This window comes from Halichoeres trimaculatus, unplaced genomic scaffold (assembly GCF_033239565.1).
Source record: "Halichoeres trimaculatus isolate MK-OKI-2021-1 unplaced genomic scaffold, fHalTri1.1 fHalTri1_scaffold_14, whole genome shotgun sequence".
Classification (NCBI taxonomy): domain Eukaryota; kingdom Metazoa; phylum Chordata; class Actinopteri; order Labriformes; family Labridae; genus Halichoeres; species Halichoeres trimaculatus.
In genome coordinates, this window is record NW_027437192.1 from 16,589,513 (window position 1) to 16,608,439 (window position 18,927).

The following is an 18,927-nucleotide window of genomic DNA, read 5'->3' on the forward strand; positions in this document are numbered from 1 at the left end:
CTTTAATATAAACAACTCAATCCCCAAAACAGACCACATGTATCATAGTTATGAAATAAGGTTTTCAAAATCAACCTCAGATCATTTTAGATTCCATAGTATGGTGGCCAGTAGGTGTGAGACGATTTGCAAAAAGCCACTAGACACTTGCAAACTGAACAGCATGAATGCAAAAGAGACAAATCAATGGAAGCACGGTCATAATGTTAAAGTTGAAAGAGATTAGTTCTTCCAACAGACAAAGAAAATTTTTTCAAAGTAGGGGTGTCTTCTTGTGAAATCCTTCATAGTGCCATTGTTTCTATATATTTATCTTGTGTCATCTTATATTTAGCTTTAAGAATCAGTCATGCTAGAACGTTAGCATTACAGCTGTATTTATCACAGCTGAAAATAAAAAAGAAAACAATCTTTCACTTACTTTCACAACTTTTTTGGGTCTGTTGGGAATATTTCTTCTCTAAACTGAAAACAAAACGGTGAAACAACAGAATTAGACGTCACTTCCAAAATGAAATAAGGCCCATCTTGTTTTTATTTAATGTTAACATTATATCAAACGTTGGACAATGGTTCAAAATTCTAGTAGTCAGCTCTCAGCTGTATTGTGGTCACAGTGACAATGATGATGATGAAGAATAAACTGTTCCTGTACTTCCAAACTGCTGCTGCTCCTATTCAACCTGTGACCTGTGCAGTTATGAGACAACCTGTCCTCAGGAAGAAAAAACGACTTAACAGTGAGCTGCTACGACCAGCTGCAGTACTTAGAATTGTGTGGATGAATAATAAACCGATAAGCCTCCTGCTTCAGGGACTCGACATAAAGACCTGAGTGTAGCGCAGATCAAAGTGTGTCTTGTGAGAGTTCACCGTCAGTTCACTCTGACTGCGAGTTTACTAAAAGCATCATGTAGTAGTCGTCTCACGCACACCTTTGACATGTCAATCCTTTGAAGCGCTTCAAAAACACCTAAATTTACTGCTTTCCCGAGCACCCTGAGGGGATTTTGTGGAGTTCTGAGGGTGAAAAAAAAAGTTCAACGTGAAAGTGTAACAACGCAGACATTTTTGTTATGATTAGACTCCATCTCCCCATCACTCTGGATTCAAGATAATTTACTGGTTTAGACTTTGACTGCAAATTGCAGCATATAATTCACATGAAATGTAAACAGCTTCATTTCTGAGAGAACTCGAGAACCTGTGTGAAGATCTATATCACCCTTATAGTCAAATAAATCATAGAATTACCAGTGATGAAGTGAAATTTAAAAAAAGCTTTTCACACCTGTGGTGCCTAATGAGGACTGTGGCTCATGGTGCGACCCTTCTCTTCACCCTGCAGCAGAGGTACCTGATCATTACCTGAGGTCAGCTGACTCACTACCTGGTCATTTCATCCTGGAACTGACCCCTGACAGACTCATACTTCAAGCTTCCAAAACTCGCCTGCAGTAACCGATCAGACATCTTTTGATGTTTTTGCAAAAGACACTGCTCAAACATGCTGTAAAGTCTGCAAAAAGAAAATATAAAAACAAGACAAATCATTAAAATAATGTCATTCTTTATTAAAACGCACAGTGAACGGACAAGTGATGTAAAGTTTAACTTTAAGAAAAACTGTTGCTATAAAAACTCTATTTGCATCCGTAACACAGAAAATAACCAAACCGTATGTTGAGGAAGAGCAGATATGCTCATATGAAAATATACAACACAAGTTTGAGAACTGACTTTAAAACAATTAAACTCTGCATCTCAAAGTCAGGATATAAAAACCACAACAGAGTATGTGCCTTATGTTTAGAGGACATAAAAAACTCTTTTTTTTTCTTTTTTCTTAAGATAAAAACTTGACTAAAAACGAAAACAAAATGTGCATGAAGTTGAGTTCAACAGTACTGAGCTGAATCCACGTCTCATCTGTGTCAGTAGGTTCTCCTCTCTGGACTTTACTGCAGCTCCTTCTGAATGCTGTGATGGAGACACAGGATCTTAGCATGTTTTATGTGTCAATTACTTCTTTGACTTAAATAAAAAAAAAAATCTAAACATTACAATGATATTTAAAAATTCACATTCCAATCTCTCAGAGATTACTAAAAAAATCAGTGACAGAAAGGTTATACTTTTCTAATGTTTGATAGAATTACAATCTGAGAGGGACATTATCACACTTTTATTGTAGCGACGTACATTTCATTTTTATTTTCACGTCCCTCCGTGTCAGCAACATGAGACTGTGTGGTGAGTGTGAGGGGTCGTACCTCTCCAAATATTCGTGGACGTTGTCGTGACCGTTGTATCGTGCCAACCCAACCAGGATGCCAGTGGCACAGCGACCCTCCTTCTTTCGGCACAGACTGCAGTTACACATTTGTCGGCAGATTGGACAACACCAAGTCTGAAAATTAAAAGAAGGTTCTGACTTGAATACAAAGATTTATTATTTCTTTTTTTCATGAAATTCACGACAAACATGAAACCTATTTGAGGTTTAATGATTGTTTCCATTCTTTCTTTTCTGTGTTGCTGGAAAAAAAGATCCTGGTATTAACTTGTGAATTTATTTAAATTTGTAATTTTCTTGTTCCTTTTTTGGCAGAATCTTTGTTGATAAGTGGGCACTGATTTGTTATTCTGGACACAATGATAACTTCCTCACAGTGTCACTGGTTTCTACAAATATTCATTACATGGGTGCAAAAGGAAAAAGTCTGGGACACAATCCAAACAGTTATCTTTGAACAAGTTTGTCCAATAAAACTGTGATCGACACAACAAACAAGTGTGTTTGGTCAAGTATCTGTTCGCTTTTGTTCAGCAGCAACTACAACTATAAAAACACAGAAGAGTGTGACTGCCTACTCTCCGCTGTAATTAAATATTGATTTGATAAGGAAAATACATTTATCTAAGACAAGATTCTGACAGATTCTCTCTTTACCACTGCACCAAAATCTCTTTTTTTGAGTATTTTAATATTTTCCTTTAATTATTTATTCTGCCTGACTTATACTACCCTCTTTTACACTTCAAAGCAGGAAAAAGTTATTTTGAACGTCGAGTTAATCAAATCAAAATTGTTTATGTGTTTATTGTGTTAATGTTCACCAGTACTGACCGGGTCAAGCAGAACTTCTCGTACGTCCTCCCCGTAGCGGTTCTTGAGACAGGGCCCACAGAACTGACCTTTGACCCCCACACAGACTCCACTGCGACACACTGTCTTGGTGTCCAGAGTTTTCTGTCTGCACTGGTGACACGAGCTGCCCTAAAAGAGACCAAAACACACACACACACACACACTTTACACACATAAACAGTGAAGGACAGCACCAACACCCGACAGATTAGTTTGGTTTAAGAGAGAAATAGATCAACAAACTCACATTCTCTTTGTCCCAGATCTTGTCTTTGCTGCGGTAAGCGATGTTTTCCAGGTCTTCTTCTGTGATATCATCCACTGACCTCACCACGTACTTGCCCCTCTTGGGGCTGCTGCTCTTCCTTCTTTTCTTCCCCTCATCGATTTGTTCCTCGTCCACCTAACCAATCACAAGCACACACAATGCAAATGTAACAGTTTATTACATTTAACTGTCCCCCTGTTCTTTTTGGATAAACAGGATAAATCAAGTCGTCTTATAAAATACCTGATTTTCTTCAGTTTTCAATTCATCTTTTTAATAAAACTGCTGACTCATATAAATATATATAACTAACTATGCTGCATGTTCATTGAAGTCTTACAAAGAAAGAGTGAGTTAACAGAAGTTATACTAAATCATGTTCAAGGCTCTACAATAACTTTTTCACTGGTAGCAACTTTCTCAGTTTGTCGCACCAGCACATGATTTGGTCACACCATTTATTTCTATTCATTTATTTGTGTGTAGTAACTCTAGCTTTGATTTTGCTAAATATTTTACTGTAAATATGAAGTTTGTCTGCAACAAGCTCTGGCTGAAAAACCAGGTTATTTTTTATGTAACTTTAAAAGAAGACAATAAAAATGCTTCTTAAATAAAAGCAAATAATAACAACAGACATGCATGTGTGTACAAATCAGGGTTGTCATAGTTAAAAAAACATTTATTGTTAAGAAAATAAAATAAAAAATAAAAACAATGACTAAAATTCCTAAGTGAGTTTACAAATGGTACTCAAATAACCTCAAAAGGTACCTAAACTAACCAAAAGTGATAGAGAAAACGTTTCTAGTTTTCGTCTCTGTCAATCTGTGTCATACATGAACTCACTTTTACCCATCGAAGTGCTGGCAGGCTGCCAACACTCCTGTACATGGAGGGAGTCTCCCATAACTCTTTCTCCCGCTGTTCTCCTGGCTTGTGATTTCTCCTGATTTTCCCCCAACTTTAAGTGTGCTCCTGTGAGCTCTAAAATTTTTCTAAGTCAAATCAAGTCCCGTACTTAGGCGTTATATCGAAAACTCAAAAACCATCCACCCCTTCTCTCTTAGTTGGTATGATCCAAAGACGCTGCAGGAGACCTCAGAGATGGAGACAGATAACTGAGCAGCACTCGTTGATGAAGAGTTTATCAGAGCCTCAGCTGTTTTTTTTCTTTCTTTTTTGGTGTTGACATGATATGACGTGAGTTAAACTAACGTAGCTCTGCTCTAACGCAGCATCCTTTTCAACCAGGAGAGTTCAGAGCAGCGTGAATCTTGTAGTGAGAAGACTGACTCTAAAATAGTGAAACACATGTCGTTATTGAAAGAGTTAAGGTGGAGGAGACTGGCTGAGCCAGTGAGAGAGAGGGCGAATTTAATCCACAATGTCTTGTACAGTGTCTGTGATAGATGGAGTATTAAGACATATGCACTAGCACAAGCGCAACCAGATGAAATTTTTACTCGCACAAGCTGAAAACAAGGTTGCATGTGCAACCATTTTGGTTGCAGTCTTGAGCCCTGATGTTTTATTTGTAGATGAAGAGGTTCATTGATTCCTCAAACTTATGAAATCATTACAATCCGTCAAAACAAAAAAAATAAAATTGAAAACTTCACAACATCACCCACTGTTGTAAAAACGTGACTCGTGCCAAGCTGTGCTTTTGTTTTGAAGCATTTTGACTGGACTTCATTTCTTCTTTTGGAAACAACTTTTCTTTGTTCAGTTTTTCACATAATAAGAAATACCTGACTACCTTCTAGTCATAGATATAAATGTGGCGTGTCGTACCTCCATCAGCTTCCTGACATCTACAATCCTGCGGGCCCTGACAGTCACCGGCTCCTTCTTCTCCTCCACACCAAAGTTCTCTGGAGGACGCGCTTTACGGGACGGGTTTCTCCTTTCTGACCCCGGGTCTGACTCAAACCTGCGTTTTCGTAGTGTTGATTTCTCGGACACTCGCTTCTTCTTCTGCAAAATTACAACAAAACAGTTTGAAAATCAGAACAAGAAACAAAAAATTTCATTTAAGCCTTTAGAGTTTGAAAATTAGCCAGTAATTGTTTTCGATCCCATTAAGTATGAAATATAATTATTATATTATTATTCAGAAAAGATGATTGTGACTGAATATATTTTCATCAGTATGAATACCATTTTGCTCAAGGAAAATTGCTGTAATTGCTCTACTGCAGCCTGACTTTCACTAACTTCCTTTTTTGAGCAGCCTTGTGAATGTAAACATCAACCAACACAGATTATATTGAAATAAAAATTATCAGCATGAGTAATCAGTCAACTGGTGATCAACAATCTTTAAAGGGGACAAATCATGCTTGTTTCTCCTTTTCACTATGCCAGACTAGGATGCCTGTAAAGCATTTCTGCCCTCAGTACAAGTCATTTAGTTCCTTCATTGCTCCACAATAGAGTTCTCAATATCCTCATTTTAGGCCATTCTGAAGATCTGGTTGAAACGCTCCGTTTCGAGAATGACCTCCAGTAACCTCGCAACATCACAGTCCTTTGTGCTCTGATTGGTCAGTTCTATCAGAGGGGCGGAGGGGGTAGAGCCAGGGGGCGGTTTTTGCAGCATGGCAGTATTTACAAAATCGCCACATTGAATGGAGCAGACCGAGCGAGTTTGCTGTTTGCCAAAACTTCACCGTAAGGCATTGATAGCACTAATAAAATGGCAGAGTGTAGGATACGTCCTTTTGTATTGGACCCCGAGTCAGACCAGGATGGTTCTGCAGCTCAGGAGGAAGAAAATCCACCTCGACACAAATCATCTCAGGACGCTTCAGTGTGGTGAGTCAAACCGGTACTGTAACATGTAGAGTTTATACGTGGAAATATAGGCAGACCTCACCAATAAACTATTTCTATAACAGGTATAACTGCTCCTTCACTTTTCTGTCTGTTTTATCCATCATGCTGAAAGTGTAGTCTAAAGATCACCTCTACCGTCAGTTCGTCACTATGTTAGCACTCAGTCAAGTTAGCCAGAGATAGTAGGGAGCTTTATTTATACTCAGCTCTTGGTGGGTGTATCCCTCGGTGGCGGTTGTGTGACTAACTGACTTCACAGTGGAGGAGCTGCTTTATCAGATTACTCCAATAAAAAGAGAGGATCCTCATGTCGTCAATGAAGTCGAAATCTCGAAGCCAAATGTTAATGACCTATTTTCATCAAATCTCGTTCTAGGTTATCAGAAAAAATACAATATCTAATTTTTTGAAAATTCAGGGGGTGAAAGGTCTTGTTTTCAACTTTATTTTGTTATATGTAAGTATTGAATCATGGATCAGCATGATATGTCCCCTTTAAAGATTGGTTGGTTCTCTACCATGATATTATGAGGAGCTGCTGCTAGTGTTTGCACTCACTGGAGGGGTGGTGGGAGGAGTCAGGTCAGCCACAGTGCTCAGATCTGCAAACAGCTTTGCCAGCTGGAAGACAACATGACAACAGAATGAAACAGCAGTTTGGGACACAGTTTGTCAAAAAGTGGAGACAACTCCCAAAAAAGAAAGAGATCACTACCATGGCCTTGTTTTCCTGGATGTTCTTGTCTCGCTTCCTCAAACTTGGAGACAGGACCTCCGCTTGGTCCTCCCCCTCCTCCTTCTTCTCTTCCTCCTCCTCCTCCTCCTCCTCGTCCCTTTGCTGAGGCAGCTGCTCCTGCTTCCTCAGGTCTGTTCTGCTTCTCTGTACAGTAGGAGAGACTTTCTCTGACCTTTTGTTATTTTTCTTTCTCGTGTCTTGCTTTGGAGAGGACAATCTTTTGACTGGAAACCTGAGGAGCAAGAGTGGAGTAAGATTTGTTTAGTCACCAAAAAATCAATACAATACAATCAGGACTGAGCTGTTACATCACTGAGATACAGCACTCCACTTGTATTCTCTGTCTGTGTGAATAGAGATGTGAGTGTTCAGAAAAAGATTCAACTCTTCAATGTGTCTGAAGTGTACTTTGTTTCTAAAGAACAAACAAGAGTTTCTGATGTATTAGAAACTTTGCTCAGCTTTGTTACTGTGTTACTTTAACTTCGCGTGACTGGACCTGACAGTTGATGCTATGTAATAAAAGGCAGGTAATAATCTTGATTGTATTACTACACCTTTGTGGTCTTCTTTGTATGTGCTATTTGTTTATGAGATATTGTTCACAGAGGCAAAAATAAAATAGAGCTACAACTAAAAACATAAATAGAAAGGCAACCAATTTCCTGCTTGTACAGGTCTACACATGCATACACACACCTCAGAGCTACTAAGAGACTCCTCCTCTTCGATGGAGCAGTGTCCTCTCCATCGGAGTAAAAGCCTGTGTCCACATCACTGTCTTCCTCTGAACCAGCCATCTGGAGACACAAGAGACACGTCTCTGGGTAATTAAGATAATTACAAGATAATCCATATCTTGCAAAAGAATCATGCAACGTACATCCCAATACTTAATCATCTATCAAGAATAAAAATCCCTTTTGGCAAAATGTGTGATTCATCCATTCATTATCTTTGCTGCTTTCCCCTTTCTGGGTCGAGGGGGGCTGGAGCTATCCCAGCTGTCATTGGGGGCCACACGTTACAAGGACTGCAAAGCTGACTGGTGCAGAGTTTAGACATTTCTTGAAAAAAAAAAGTCAAACTGGAAAATAATCTATTGTGTGACTGGAACAAAGACAAAAACAGCTCGCTTTCATGCAGACTTGACAACATAAATCTTTCTTTTATTTACCTCTGTGACTGTACCACTAACAGCCACAGCCGTATTCACTGTGATGTTAGTAACAACAGTCTTTTTCAGTCTGATTCCATTCCTTCAATGCTGTATGTCTTGTGCATTGCATTTCCTTCTTTTTTTTTTTTAGATAACCACACACTAACCAAGCAGCAACCCCTAGTGTGAAAATATGACGCCCATGCAGAAGTGCTCAAACTGCAGTTCTTTAAGATTCCACATGAGAAACCTGATAGACCAATTAACTGTTTGTAAACTGTTACGGCTGCATCTTGGCAGTGCAATTGTTGGTCAAGTGGCGTGAGAGTGTTAACCACCAATAGGCCTGTCATAATCAATAAATCAATTAACCGAACGATAAATAAAAACGTCCTCGGTAAGTTTGCCAGCCTCGATACACTGAAACGTGCAGGCATGTTTGTTTTCCTCCTCTCTTTCGACCAAAGAGGCTGAATGAGAAGATGGCTCACTACGTCTATCTTTCCTAACATCGGGATGCATAGGTTCTATAGCGGATTTATAGCGGAGTGAGCACCTGTCAAAAATGCGATCTTTGGCACCTTTTGCGATGGGGCTGCTCATGCGTACACTCGGAGAGAGCTGAAGCGAGCGTCCTGAGGGGTAAGGAGGAAACACACGCTAATATGAGTGATGGCACGAAATATACGGTTTTTAAGCCGCCTACCACAGTCCCAGTGTGGGAATATTTTGTTTTTTATCAGAATGAACAAAGTATGAGCTCATGAACACCAACGAGCTGATATGTTGCATTTGTTTGAAAATAGTGGCGACGAAGAAGAAGAAGGGGAGGTGCAGCGGAGCCTTGTTCTTTGACAATACGCTCTTACTGAGGCTTTTGGTCTGCAAAGTTAATAGAAATATAAGCACCAAATGGTGGGCGCTCAAAGACAGCTACATTGCCAAAGAAATGCAGCCCTTCAATACGGTTGAAAGCCAGAAATGTTAAAAATGTTTGACAGACAGTACGGATTGACTGGGAAAAAGGACATGTTACAAACAATTCAGGAACTGTATAAACTCCCTTTTGGCTATAGTTTTTATTGTTGTGGGTTTTTTGTTTTTTTTGGAGTTTCGTTTTTTCTTTAGAGACAGGGTCTATGTTTTATTGTTTTTGATTAGTATTAATTATTTTCATTGACATGTATTTTTTTCTAAAAGAGAGTCCATTTCATTTTCATTGTATTTTTTTCTCTTTCTTGTTTGTTAAATTTATTATATTTTTTGTTTAATTTATCTTATTTAAAAGATCCTGACCTTTTAATTACAGTTAAATACTCTTAAGAAATTAAAGTCTCTTGCTTTTGATATGGTGTACTCACTTAATTATCCCATTTATCATAATTACATCTATGAAAAAATGAAAAAAAAAAAAAATCAAAATAATATTGACAACAATATCGTTTATCTGCAATAATATTTTGGAAAATTATTGTCTAGCAAAATTTGTTATCGTGACAGGCCTAACCACCAAAAAACATTTTTTTAGCCCAAATAACACCAGTTTGAGAGATAGTAAACAGTCAAAGGGTTCGTGAGGAACAAGTGAGTAGATGGAAAACATTAACATGTGGACAGACGTTTTTAGGGGAAAATGCAGCATATATCCCAGAGATGGTTTCAAACATACAGGTCACTCAATGCCTTTAACTGTATTATCCTTTGACACTTTCCAGACTGTGGATTATAAAGACATGAACTTGAGTCAATAACATAGAAAACCCCCAAACCAACTACAAGCACACTGACCGCTAAGACCTAGGTCAAGAAAACTACATCAAGATTAAGAACTGTACCAATTATAACAGAATATTAATGGTTTGTATTTCAGAATTAATAACAAGACTGGTTAATTTACTATGAACATAAAATCTGGAAATTAAAATTATTTCTTTACAGCCAAACCTGGTATACTGAGGTTTGATTTAAAAAAAAGCCACCTTTGAAAACATTCAGACGTTGCTAGTGTTTCAGTGTTAAGTGTGACCCTGTTAACAGATGGTGACTGTCAGCCACAATCACAGACATGTTCGTTGGCTGTGAGACACCAGTTAGCACGGTCACTTTTAACTCTGAAACACCAGTAGCTCTGTAAATGTCAAACTCGACTACAGTTGACTCCATGGAAAAGTATTGTTTCTGACAACTGACCACAGAATAACCAGACATTTTTATACTGATTACAGTTTTAAATAAGCCCGTCTGAATAAAAAAAGAGCTAATGCCAGCTTTGGTTGCCAAAATGCTTCCTTTGTTTTTATTTAATTTAGTTCATCTAAATTATTTATAAAGAGACCATGTACAATATTTAACATAAATGTCACCATTTGATGCACTGTAGACTTAGCTTATTTACATCTGTAGTCCCTTTGCAGGTCAAGTCCACTTTTTCTTTCCGACTATCATGCTCTCCAAAACTCGGTATCAGAAATAAATGGGTGACATAGACTACGATATGTATCAGTGAAGTCAGCCATGCCCCTACATTGGCATAACTTGTATTCTTTATAACTTAAAAAATTAAAAATTAGAAAAAAAATAATTCACTCCCTGTATAGAATGTATTGATAGAGAAATTAGACACTCAAGATAGAGATCGTCTGTTCTTAAATTGGTGTGTGTGTGGTTTCTGGTGCTTCTGCAGCCAGCCTCAAGCTCATGAACTGCAGGTTTCAGCACTTCCGCATACTCTTCAATTTTGGAGCACCAACGCTAGAAGTCATGATGCAGAGACACCGCGAGTAAAATTGTCAGGGAAATCTAGCCTGTATCTATTCAATGAAAATAAAGAAATTTAGCCCCCTCATATCAATAATTACATTACATTGGCAAGGACTATCTTTTGATATTTTCTCCCACCTCTTTTACACACACACGCACACACACACACACTGATTTTTGGGTAAATAAAACAGCTGAAAGTAATTTACTCATACCTTCCTCTTCAGCTGTTTGTCAAAACACCCTGAAGCACTTTCCTCCTCATCCTCGCTGAATCCTTCGAAATCCTCCTCACTATCCGACTGGCTGAACAGATGAGCAAGCTCGGAAGTGATGAACTTGGATTTGAAGCGCAGAGCCTGCCAGCAGACAAAAAAAAAAAAAAAAAAAGTTTTATTCAACCAGGCTGAAGAGGATTGTGTGAATTAATGCTGTGAATTATTATACAGAGATCATGACAGATCAGGTAAAGGGTAGATAATAAAGGCTATTCAAGTAGATTTTGGTTAGCTGCACACAATGTATCTGTGGAGTTTTCTATCTGAATGAAGCGTGTGATAACATTTTTCCAGAAGTTAAGGTAGTTTCTTTCTTGAAGTTGCACAAGATTTTGGTATTAAGGTGGCCTTAACCAATGGCTCACTTTACTTCCCAACATTCGGACTCTCCATGTGTATAGTGCTTTACTTTGTTTCATATGTTGGCAGATCACCAGCATGCTAAAAGTAATATTCATTACAGTTATAATGCATAAAGTTTGCTTTGACTACAAAAAACTATTTTATGTTTAAATAAATACTGAACACTTGATCCTGTTACTTCTTGTGAACAATGCCAGGTACAAATAAGTGCTTCCCGATTATAATGACACATGATGGCAGATAGAGGCATAGAAAAAGAGGCAAGTTTATTAGGGTGTGTCATCTTACCCCACTCTCCCCTACTGAGTGTTTATACTTTGATGCCACCTCTAGCAACGTGGCAATAGCCTTTTATCTTCAACAAAGGGTGATTAATTATGCACTGGCTTCATGTTTTAAGGCTTTAAGCATGTTCTGGCCTATTTTTTTCGACATGAGTCATATTTGTTTACATTTGTTAACATGAAGGGTGCTGACCTGTGACCCACGAGTAGACTGACATAAAGTTGACTGACTTACTTTGCTCCCCGACAGAAAACATACAGTTTCATTATATTTTAAGTTGTTGATCATAACCTTAACGTTAAAAAATTCACTTCAGCAGAAAATTTTACATGTAATATTCTGGTACGCTGGTTAAATCATACGACTTAAAACATATTCTTGGCAGGTTGTCTTGAATTCGCAAAATTGAAAAAATTAAAATGAATAGATATGAGATAAATGAATGCATCTTTATAGCTGGTTCAGGTCACAAAGCAACATGAGCTGTTATCACGGTGTTCATCTTGATTCATTGCGACTTCTCGTCGAAACAGACACACACAAGGAAACGATATCCAAAACAACACGACATTTTCTCGAACTTACCGTTGGAGTACGCGTCATTTTAACGGAGTTTCCTGCAACAGTTTGTCCAAAACAGAAAGCTTTCTCTTCAACTCCAGTGTGTAAAGGTGGATTTAAAAATTAACCGCCGGACAATTACGGGGTTTGAAAGCGAGGGGATTTCATCTACAGTCAGTAGGAAAAAAATCTTTCTAAAATAAAGTGGATATAAGTTTAAAAAATATCTAAGATTTACGATGAAATATATTCACTATGAGACTAAATGTGCCTTTCAATTTGGATAAAGATGTGTCTTGGTATATTTGGGAGTATCTTACATCTTGAGCCACCCCTAGTCTCACAATGGTACAGTCCGGACTTTCGCGCGAAAATGCTACGTGGGCGTGGTTTAGAGTGTAAACTGTATCTTACAGTTTTCCGCTGCCACATTGTTCTGATGGTCTTGTGACTCACTAAGTGCTTTGTCTAGCATTGTGTTTGCACACATAAACGTTTTACATTAAAGATAGTTGTTATTTTACCGCCAATTGTGCACACCAAAGGAGGGGTGACATATTAAGCTTGTATTCATTTTTATTTATCTTCCATTGTTGTTTAGCTTTCAGAAACTACTTACAGAAATATAATAGTCAAAGTGCCCCTTTTCCCCTTTTCTTATTCGATATGTTTGCGCTCTCCCTGGTCCACCCAAAAGACATTTTTGTAAAGTTGCAGTTTCAGGTCAGGTGACCCAGAGGTACCCACTTGGTCCTGCAGTCTCTTGCTGCAGCTCGGCCATACGAGCATGCACATTCACCAGTGTGACGACTGATGGTCCCAGAGCAGGCATCAAAACAGTAAGAAAATACTTGTTTCTGTTAAATTTTGCCGCCCACACATCTCGTTAATGTTGTTTGTAATAAAGGAACATGTGGAAACGGATAGTGGAGCTAGTGCAGCAGCCACTACTGATAAGCCTACTAAGATAGGCCCTTACCATCTTGTGTCTGCTAACCAAACTGAACAGAAAAAGAGCTTCACAAAATAAATTATGAAAGTAAGCTGGCTAACGCCCCCTCTCCTTCTTCAGTAATAAACGAAACTTCATTTGGTAAAAAGGCCTTTATTACTGTTGGTACAATTGTAAGTGTGATTGCTGTGGCAATTTTCTGTAGAGAGGAGAAGAGGCGTACATAGTTCAAACCTTGTAAAAAAAATAATAATAATAAACCAAGTAACAGCAACTACAGAAAGTATTAACTTTATTTATGAAGAAATTGAAATCTTGGATGGATCAAAATGAAGTTTCAGATCAACTTGTGTATGAAAACCCCTTCTTTTGATCAGCTGTTCCTGAAGCAAATCTCTTGAGAGTGTGTGGGATGTATATGAAGGTGGGGGAACATCATATTAAAGACAGTAATTTTAAAATTTATTCAGTTCTGAAATAAAATTAAAACTACTTCTCTTGGGGCCAATCTAGTAGCGTGTGTGACTGGATGTAAATTGAGTAGTCACGTTGACATTTTGGATGACTTACTCACTTTGGACACTAGATGGAGGTATGACTGTGACTTGGGGTAACTGTGATCAGGCTGGGCCAGTACACAGTGAGTTATTTGGGTGTAAATAAAGAAACAGAAGCTAATAAAAGATATCTAAAATGTGACCACCTTGTATCATCACTAGATATCTGTCTATCTTATTATTTTACAACCAAAGAGAGCATCATTCAAAGCTTTTTCCATATCTGAGCTATTTCACTCTGTACATTCACATCTGCTGGGTGACCAGACTTTGATGGACACTTAAAATTGAGCAATTTGTAAAAACTGAACATTAAACCAAAACTCACCCTCAATATAACATTGAATGTCTTTATAGATGATGTGCTGACACATAAAATGTTGTAAATATGCTGTTAATACTTCAGCATATGCTATCAACCACAATGCCATTGTTTTTTTTCTTGCATTGAGGTCATCTATGTCTTTCAAAAAATATGAGCATATGCTTAAAAAAAAACACCTTTTTGGAAGTGATGTGCTCACTAACCCTTTTGAATCCACAAAAATATTGCTGTATCATTTTGTCAATGTTACATTTTTTTTGTATCTCATATGACACATTGGGTGTTTTTTCTCATACCTGTACTTTTATGTACCTGTACTTATAAATACCTGTTCTAATTATGGTTTTAAAGGTTGTGGGGGAATTTCAATACAACCAAGTTATAACCAAAAACTAACATTCCTCAAAGGTTAAAACATAAGGAGAACGTAGGGACAAAGTTGAGAGAACCAAACTGCAGTTCTTTTAGGGTGTATTCACACCTGGATCGTTTGAGGCAGTTGTTCCAAAATAGTGGGCAGCCCCCCTGATAGTCTGGTTTGTTTGGGCATATGTGAACACAGCGATCCAGCTCGGATCCTCGGAACCATACTGGTTCTTAAAGTAGGACACTTCTGGAAAATGTGCCAACCATTAACATTTACTTTATGTTTTAAAAGAGGAGTGATAAGAAAATGTTTAGTCTGATAAGAAATGTGATGGGGAGTGATTGAGTGTTTATTAACCAGGACTGTAAAATGGTAACAAGGAAACAAAACAGAAGCAATAAATGTTCACTATTGACAGGAACCAGGCACATTCAGGTCAATAGTTAACTGTTAGGTGTCTTTGATAGTTAGATATTTACAGTATGATTATGAATCTCATGAGGAAAACAGAGAAGAAAATAGTTCACACAATGTCTCTAAAAAAGTATTATGACAGAACATCTGTTTTTTTTCAAGCAGTTACAGGAACCATTTTAATTAAATGTGTCTGTAACCCATTTGACCCGTTCAGTCTCACCATCAGAAACCAGAACAGAACCATAACAATGTTGTCAGGCTTTGTTTTTTTTTTTGTTTTTGTTTTTGTTGTTTGTTTTTTTGTGATGACATTTTTATTAGCATTTTTATTGCAAAAATCTGTTAATTGTTTTATTGAAAGCACACACTGTTTCTAATTTTTTAGATTCAAGTTTCAATTTATTTGAGGGTATCCACAGATATTGTATTTATTTATTTATGCTATGTTTTATTCATGTACATATTTGGGTCACATCAAGAAATGTGTTTTTGTGTTAAAAAGTGTTTGTCAGTATAAGAAAACTATGTCTGTTTCAAAGTCCAGTTAGGGAGTGCACTGAGACTATAAATACTCACGCTGCTGTTCACTAACTGTGATTATTTGGTGGAAATCCTGAAGAATATTATTTGTCAATTAACAGAAAATGAGCCATCTCATGTTCAGCAATTTTTTCAATCATATTTTTTTTTATATCATATTAATACGATGTTTTTGCTGTTTTCCCCTGTTCAGGTTTAGATTAATGTTTTCAACAATCTCATCCTGATTAGTTTTATCACTAAAACATATAACTCGCTGTAAACCTGTGCTGAGAAAATGTGATGTACCGTCACTTTGAAGCTCATCAGTGATGTTTTTATTCTGTTTTATATCCAGCTATTATCTAATTTTTTTTAAATCACAGGAGTTTTAACAATTGTCAATTAATTGGCCTTAGACCTGGGGTAAAAAAAAAAAGAAAAAAAAAAGGATAAATTAGCAGGGGGTGAGTGGGATCAGTAAACAAGACCCATATGAGTTTGCATGACATCAATGCTGTACGACCCATTAGGACATTATTTGCCCAGAAAATATTTGTGCTATCAACCTTTGAACTGAGATACTGGCAGCACTCCTTGACTCTACTGACTGTTCACAAATTTAAGAAATTAAAGATACATGTATTATCATAAAAGAGTTCATTGTATTCAGAAGAACATTATATTCAAACATGAGACAGCGTCTTTTACACATGTTTATTTATGTCAGTGCAGTGATTCGTTTCCTTTAAGTTTCTACATTTCTACAGGTCTCTAAATTAAAAAAAAAAAAAAGGGGGGGGGGGGGGGGGGTACAATAATTTTTTGGATGACTCGTTTGGTCAAAAGAAGCAAATACTTCAGATTCTTGGTAGACCAGGGGTTCAAAACATGAAAAGCAGTATAAAATTTTCTTCTCCTTGCTCTTTTTTGTACATGGAATGGTTGAAATTGTGAACTTTTTTCTTCTTTTCTTGCCTTTCTACATTGCTAACACTTGGAAAAAAAATTGAATAAGAAGAAATGAAAAGACATGAAGTTGAATTGCCTCTGTACTTAGTTGCATTATAACCTAGTGGGCTTACATGATTCTACATAATAGAAGAAAGAAAATCACAGAGTAGAATCACATAAGATATTTTTAGTTACTAGTGACAACCTCTGTGAGAAGCGCACACAAAAGAATATGTAATGGTACATGGGATATCATTCCATTTTTCATGAAAGTTTTTGTGTCCACAGTGTTCATTTCCTGCTGCGTTGTCTGGCTGGCCGTTTGCCCAAGAGACAAATCTGACAGCAGACCCATCAGACCACATCCACCTGCCTTCTTTGTGGCGGTCACTGAGTCCAATCCAGGTGCGTCCTTCAGCAGGGTCAAAGTTCTTAATCAGAGCTTTGACAAAATTATCTTCATCTCGACTGTGGATAGACACCAAGTTGGCTCTCTGTGAAACACAGTGGAGCTCAGCATCAGCCCAGGTCATACGTGTGGCAACGTATTTGTAGCAGCGACCGTTGAAGTTGTACCAGAACATGGGACATCCACCACGCTGAAGCCTGAAGAGACGGTCATCTGGAGGAGGAGCAGCATCTACAGTACGGACAGCATCCACAGCACTCTCAGCACCCAGAGCACCCAGAGGCAGAGCAAACATGAAGAGGAGCAGCAGCATGTTTCTGTCAGAGTCTCTCTTTGTCTCTGGAGTCCTTAATCTGTTAGAGATAATATTTAAGAGGCACAGCAAGTCTCCTTTTATATATGCTCCAGAGGGGATGTTTACAACAATGGTGTGATCCCATTGGTCAGTTTAACTCAGCACTAATGCTCAAAGGTTGATCTAGATTTGCCACACAAAATCCTGATTTATTTAACTTAATTAATGAAAATAAAAGATGTACCTGGTGACTGACTTTTCTTTTTTTTCCCCACAAAAAACATATGAGCATTTGTTTACAGATAAATACTTATGTAGCATGCATTGTGTCTGTTTTTGAGATTTCAGTTAGAATATATCATAGAGTCAGACCACAGATTACTTGGCTAATGTTATAGAGAAAAATATGATATATGTTATACTTATATATGCTATGTTTCATGGACATATTTGGGTCACATTAAGAAATGTATTTCAGTGTAAAGAAGTGTTTGTTAGTATAAGACTCTGTTTCAAAGTCCTTTGAGGAAGTGCATGCAGATTATAAATACTCATAAACTGGGACAGGAATAGGGAAATAAGGAAATCCTCCAATAGCTATCTGTCCATCAACACAAAATGGACCAGCACATGTGCAGCAAAGCTTTAGTGTCTGTTTTGGGGTTAAAATCATGTATGAGCTGAAAGGAAGAAAGACACAATGATGAATATAAAATGTTTTTTTTTTAAAGGTAAGGAAAGAAAGACAAAAAAAGAACAAAGGAATACAGAAAGAGGAAAGAGGAAAGAAAAAATATGCCAAGAAAGAAAGAAAGAAAGAAAGAAAAGTTTCATAGACAAAGGACAAGATTGCAAGCAGATTAAATTTTCTACTCCTTACTGCTTTCTGTACAGGGAATAGTGGAAGATTTGAACTGTTCTCTACCTTCCCTTTTTTCATTGTAAACAATTGAAAGAAATTGTGCTTGATTCCTGCTTGACTCCAATCAACTTGTGCCCACAAACTCTGCCAGAAATCTGGGTGTCATGATTGATGACCAGCTCACCTTTAAGGTTCATGTGGCCTCAATTTTACGGTCTTGTCAATATGCCCTCTATAACATCAAGAAGATCAGACCCTACCTGACACAACAGGCCACGCAGCTTCTGGTACAGGCCTTTGTGATACACGCATCGACTACTGCAATTCCCTCCTAGCAGGCCTTCCTGCGTGTACATTTAAACCTCTGATGATGATCCAGAATTCAGCATCACGCCTGGTCTTTATCCAGCCCAAAACAGTACGTCACCCGGCTGTTAATCTCGCTTCACTGACTTTCAGTAGCAGCTTGAATCAAATTCAAAGCTCTTCTTCTGGCTTACAAAACACTGACAAGAACGGCTCCTGCCTACCTGGGGTCCCTCATTCAGGTCTACACTCCTTCTTGCCGACTACACTCTGCTTGTGAAAGACACCTGGTGCTCCCAGCCCAGCGTGGCTCCAAATCACTAGCCAAACTCTTCACCTCTGTTGTGCCCAAATGGTGGAATGAATTACAGGATGAGTCAGTTGGTCTAAGACTCAGCTCTTATTGATTTTTCAGCACTACTACTGAATGTTGTTGAAGATTGAGGTAAACTGTTACAGCAATTAATTGTGGTTTGTTGGCTTGTTGATTATTGTACACCCCCCCTATTAAAAATACAACTTGCACTTCATGGCAGCACCTGCAGCCGAATAACTTGTAGCA

At 37.9% G+C, this 18,927-nt stretch overlaps 2 protein-coding genes across 3 annotated transcripts; both read right to left on the minus strand.

Annotated features, from left to right (window-relative positions):
* Positions 1-1,575: 1,575 nt before the first annotated feature.
* On the minus strand, positions 1,576-12,758 carry cdca7b (cell division cycle associated 7b). Of its 2 annotated transcripts, none has more exons than XM_074686804.1 (10): positions 12,427-12,758; positions 11,131-11,274; positions 7,696-7,796; positions 6,976-7,228; positions 6,819-6,881; positions 5,217-5,396; positions 3,399-3,554; positions 3,131-3,280; positions 2,274-2,410; positions 1,576-1,980 (listed from the first exon to the last, which is right to left on the minus strand). In XM_074686804.1, exons 1-10 carry the CDS (start codon positions 12,442-12,444, stop codon positions 1,959-1,961), a joined length of 1,224 nt encoding a protein of 407 aa, XP_074542905.1. In that variant the 5' UTR covers positions 12,445-12,758; the 3' UTR covers positions 1,576-1,958. The 2 variants fall into 2 exon arrangements, with proteins under 2 accessions (XP_074542905.1, XP_074542904.1); XM_074686803.1 differs by having other exon boundaries at positions 5,217-5,399; positions 12,427-12,757.
* Positions 12,759-16,687: 3,929 nt separating this feature from the next.
* Positions 16,688-17,385, minus strand: LOC141803327 (galactose-specific lectin nattectin-like). Its single transcript, XM_074687292.1, has one exon. It carries the CDS (start codon positions 17,213-17,215, stop codon positions 16,688-16,690), a length of 528 nt encoding a protein of 175 aa, XP_074543393.1. The 5' UTR covers positions 17,216-17,385.
* Between the last annotated feature and the right edge of the window lie 1,542 nt (positions 17,386-18,927).

Bases quoted from the DNA above. Each gene is read 5' to 3' on its own strand.
- LOC141803327 (XM_074687292.1), bottom strand. From the start codon at position 17,215: ATGCTGCTGCTCCTCTTCATGTTTGCTCTGCCTCTGGGTGCTCTGGGT.
- cdca7b (XM_074686803.1), bottom strand. The intron at 7,797-11,130 runs GTATGAGTAAAT...TTGTGTCTCCAG, and splicing joins ACAAACAGCTGAAGAGGAAG to ATGGCTGGTTCAGAGGAAGA. The intron at 3,281-3,398 runs GTGAGTTTGTTG...GGTCTCTTTTAG, and splicing joins AGATCTGGGACAAAGAGAAT to GGCAGCTCGTGTCACCAGTG.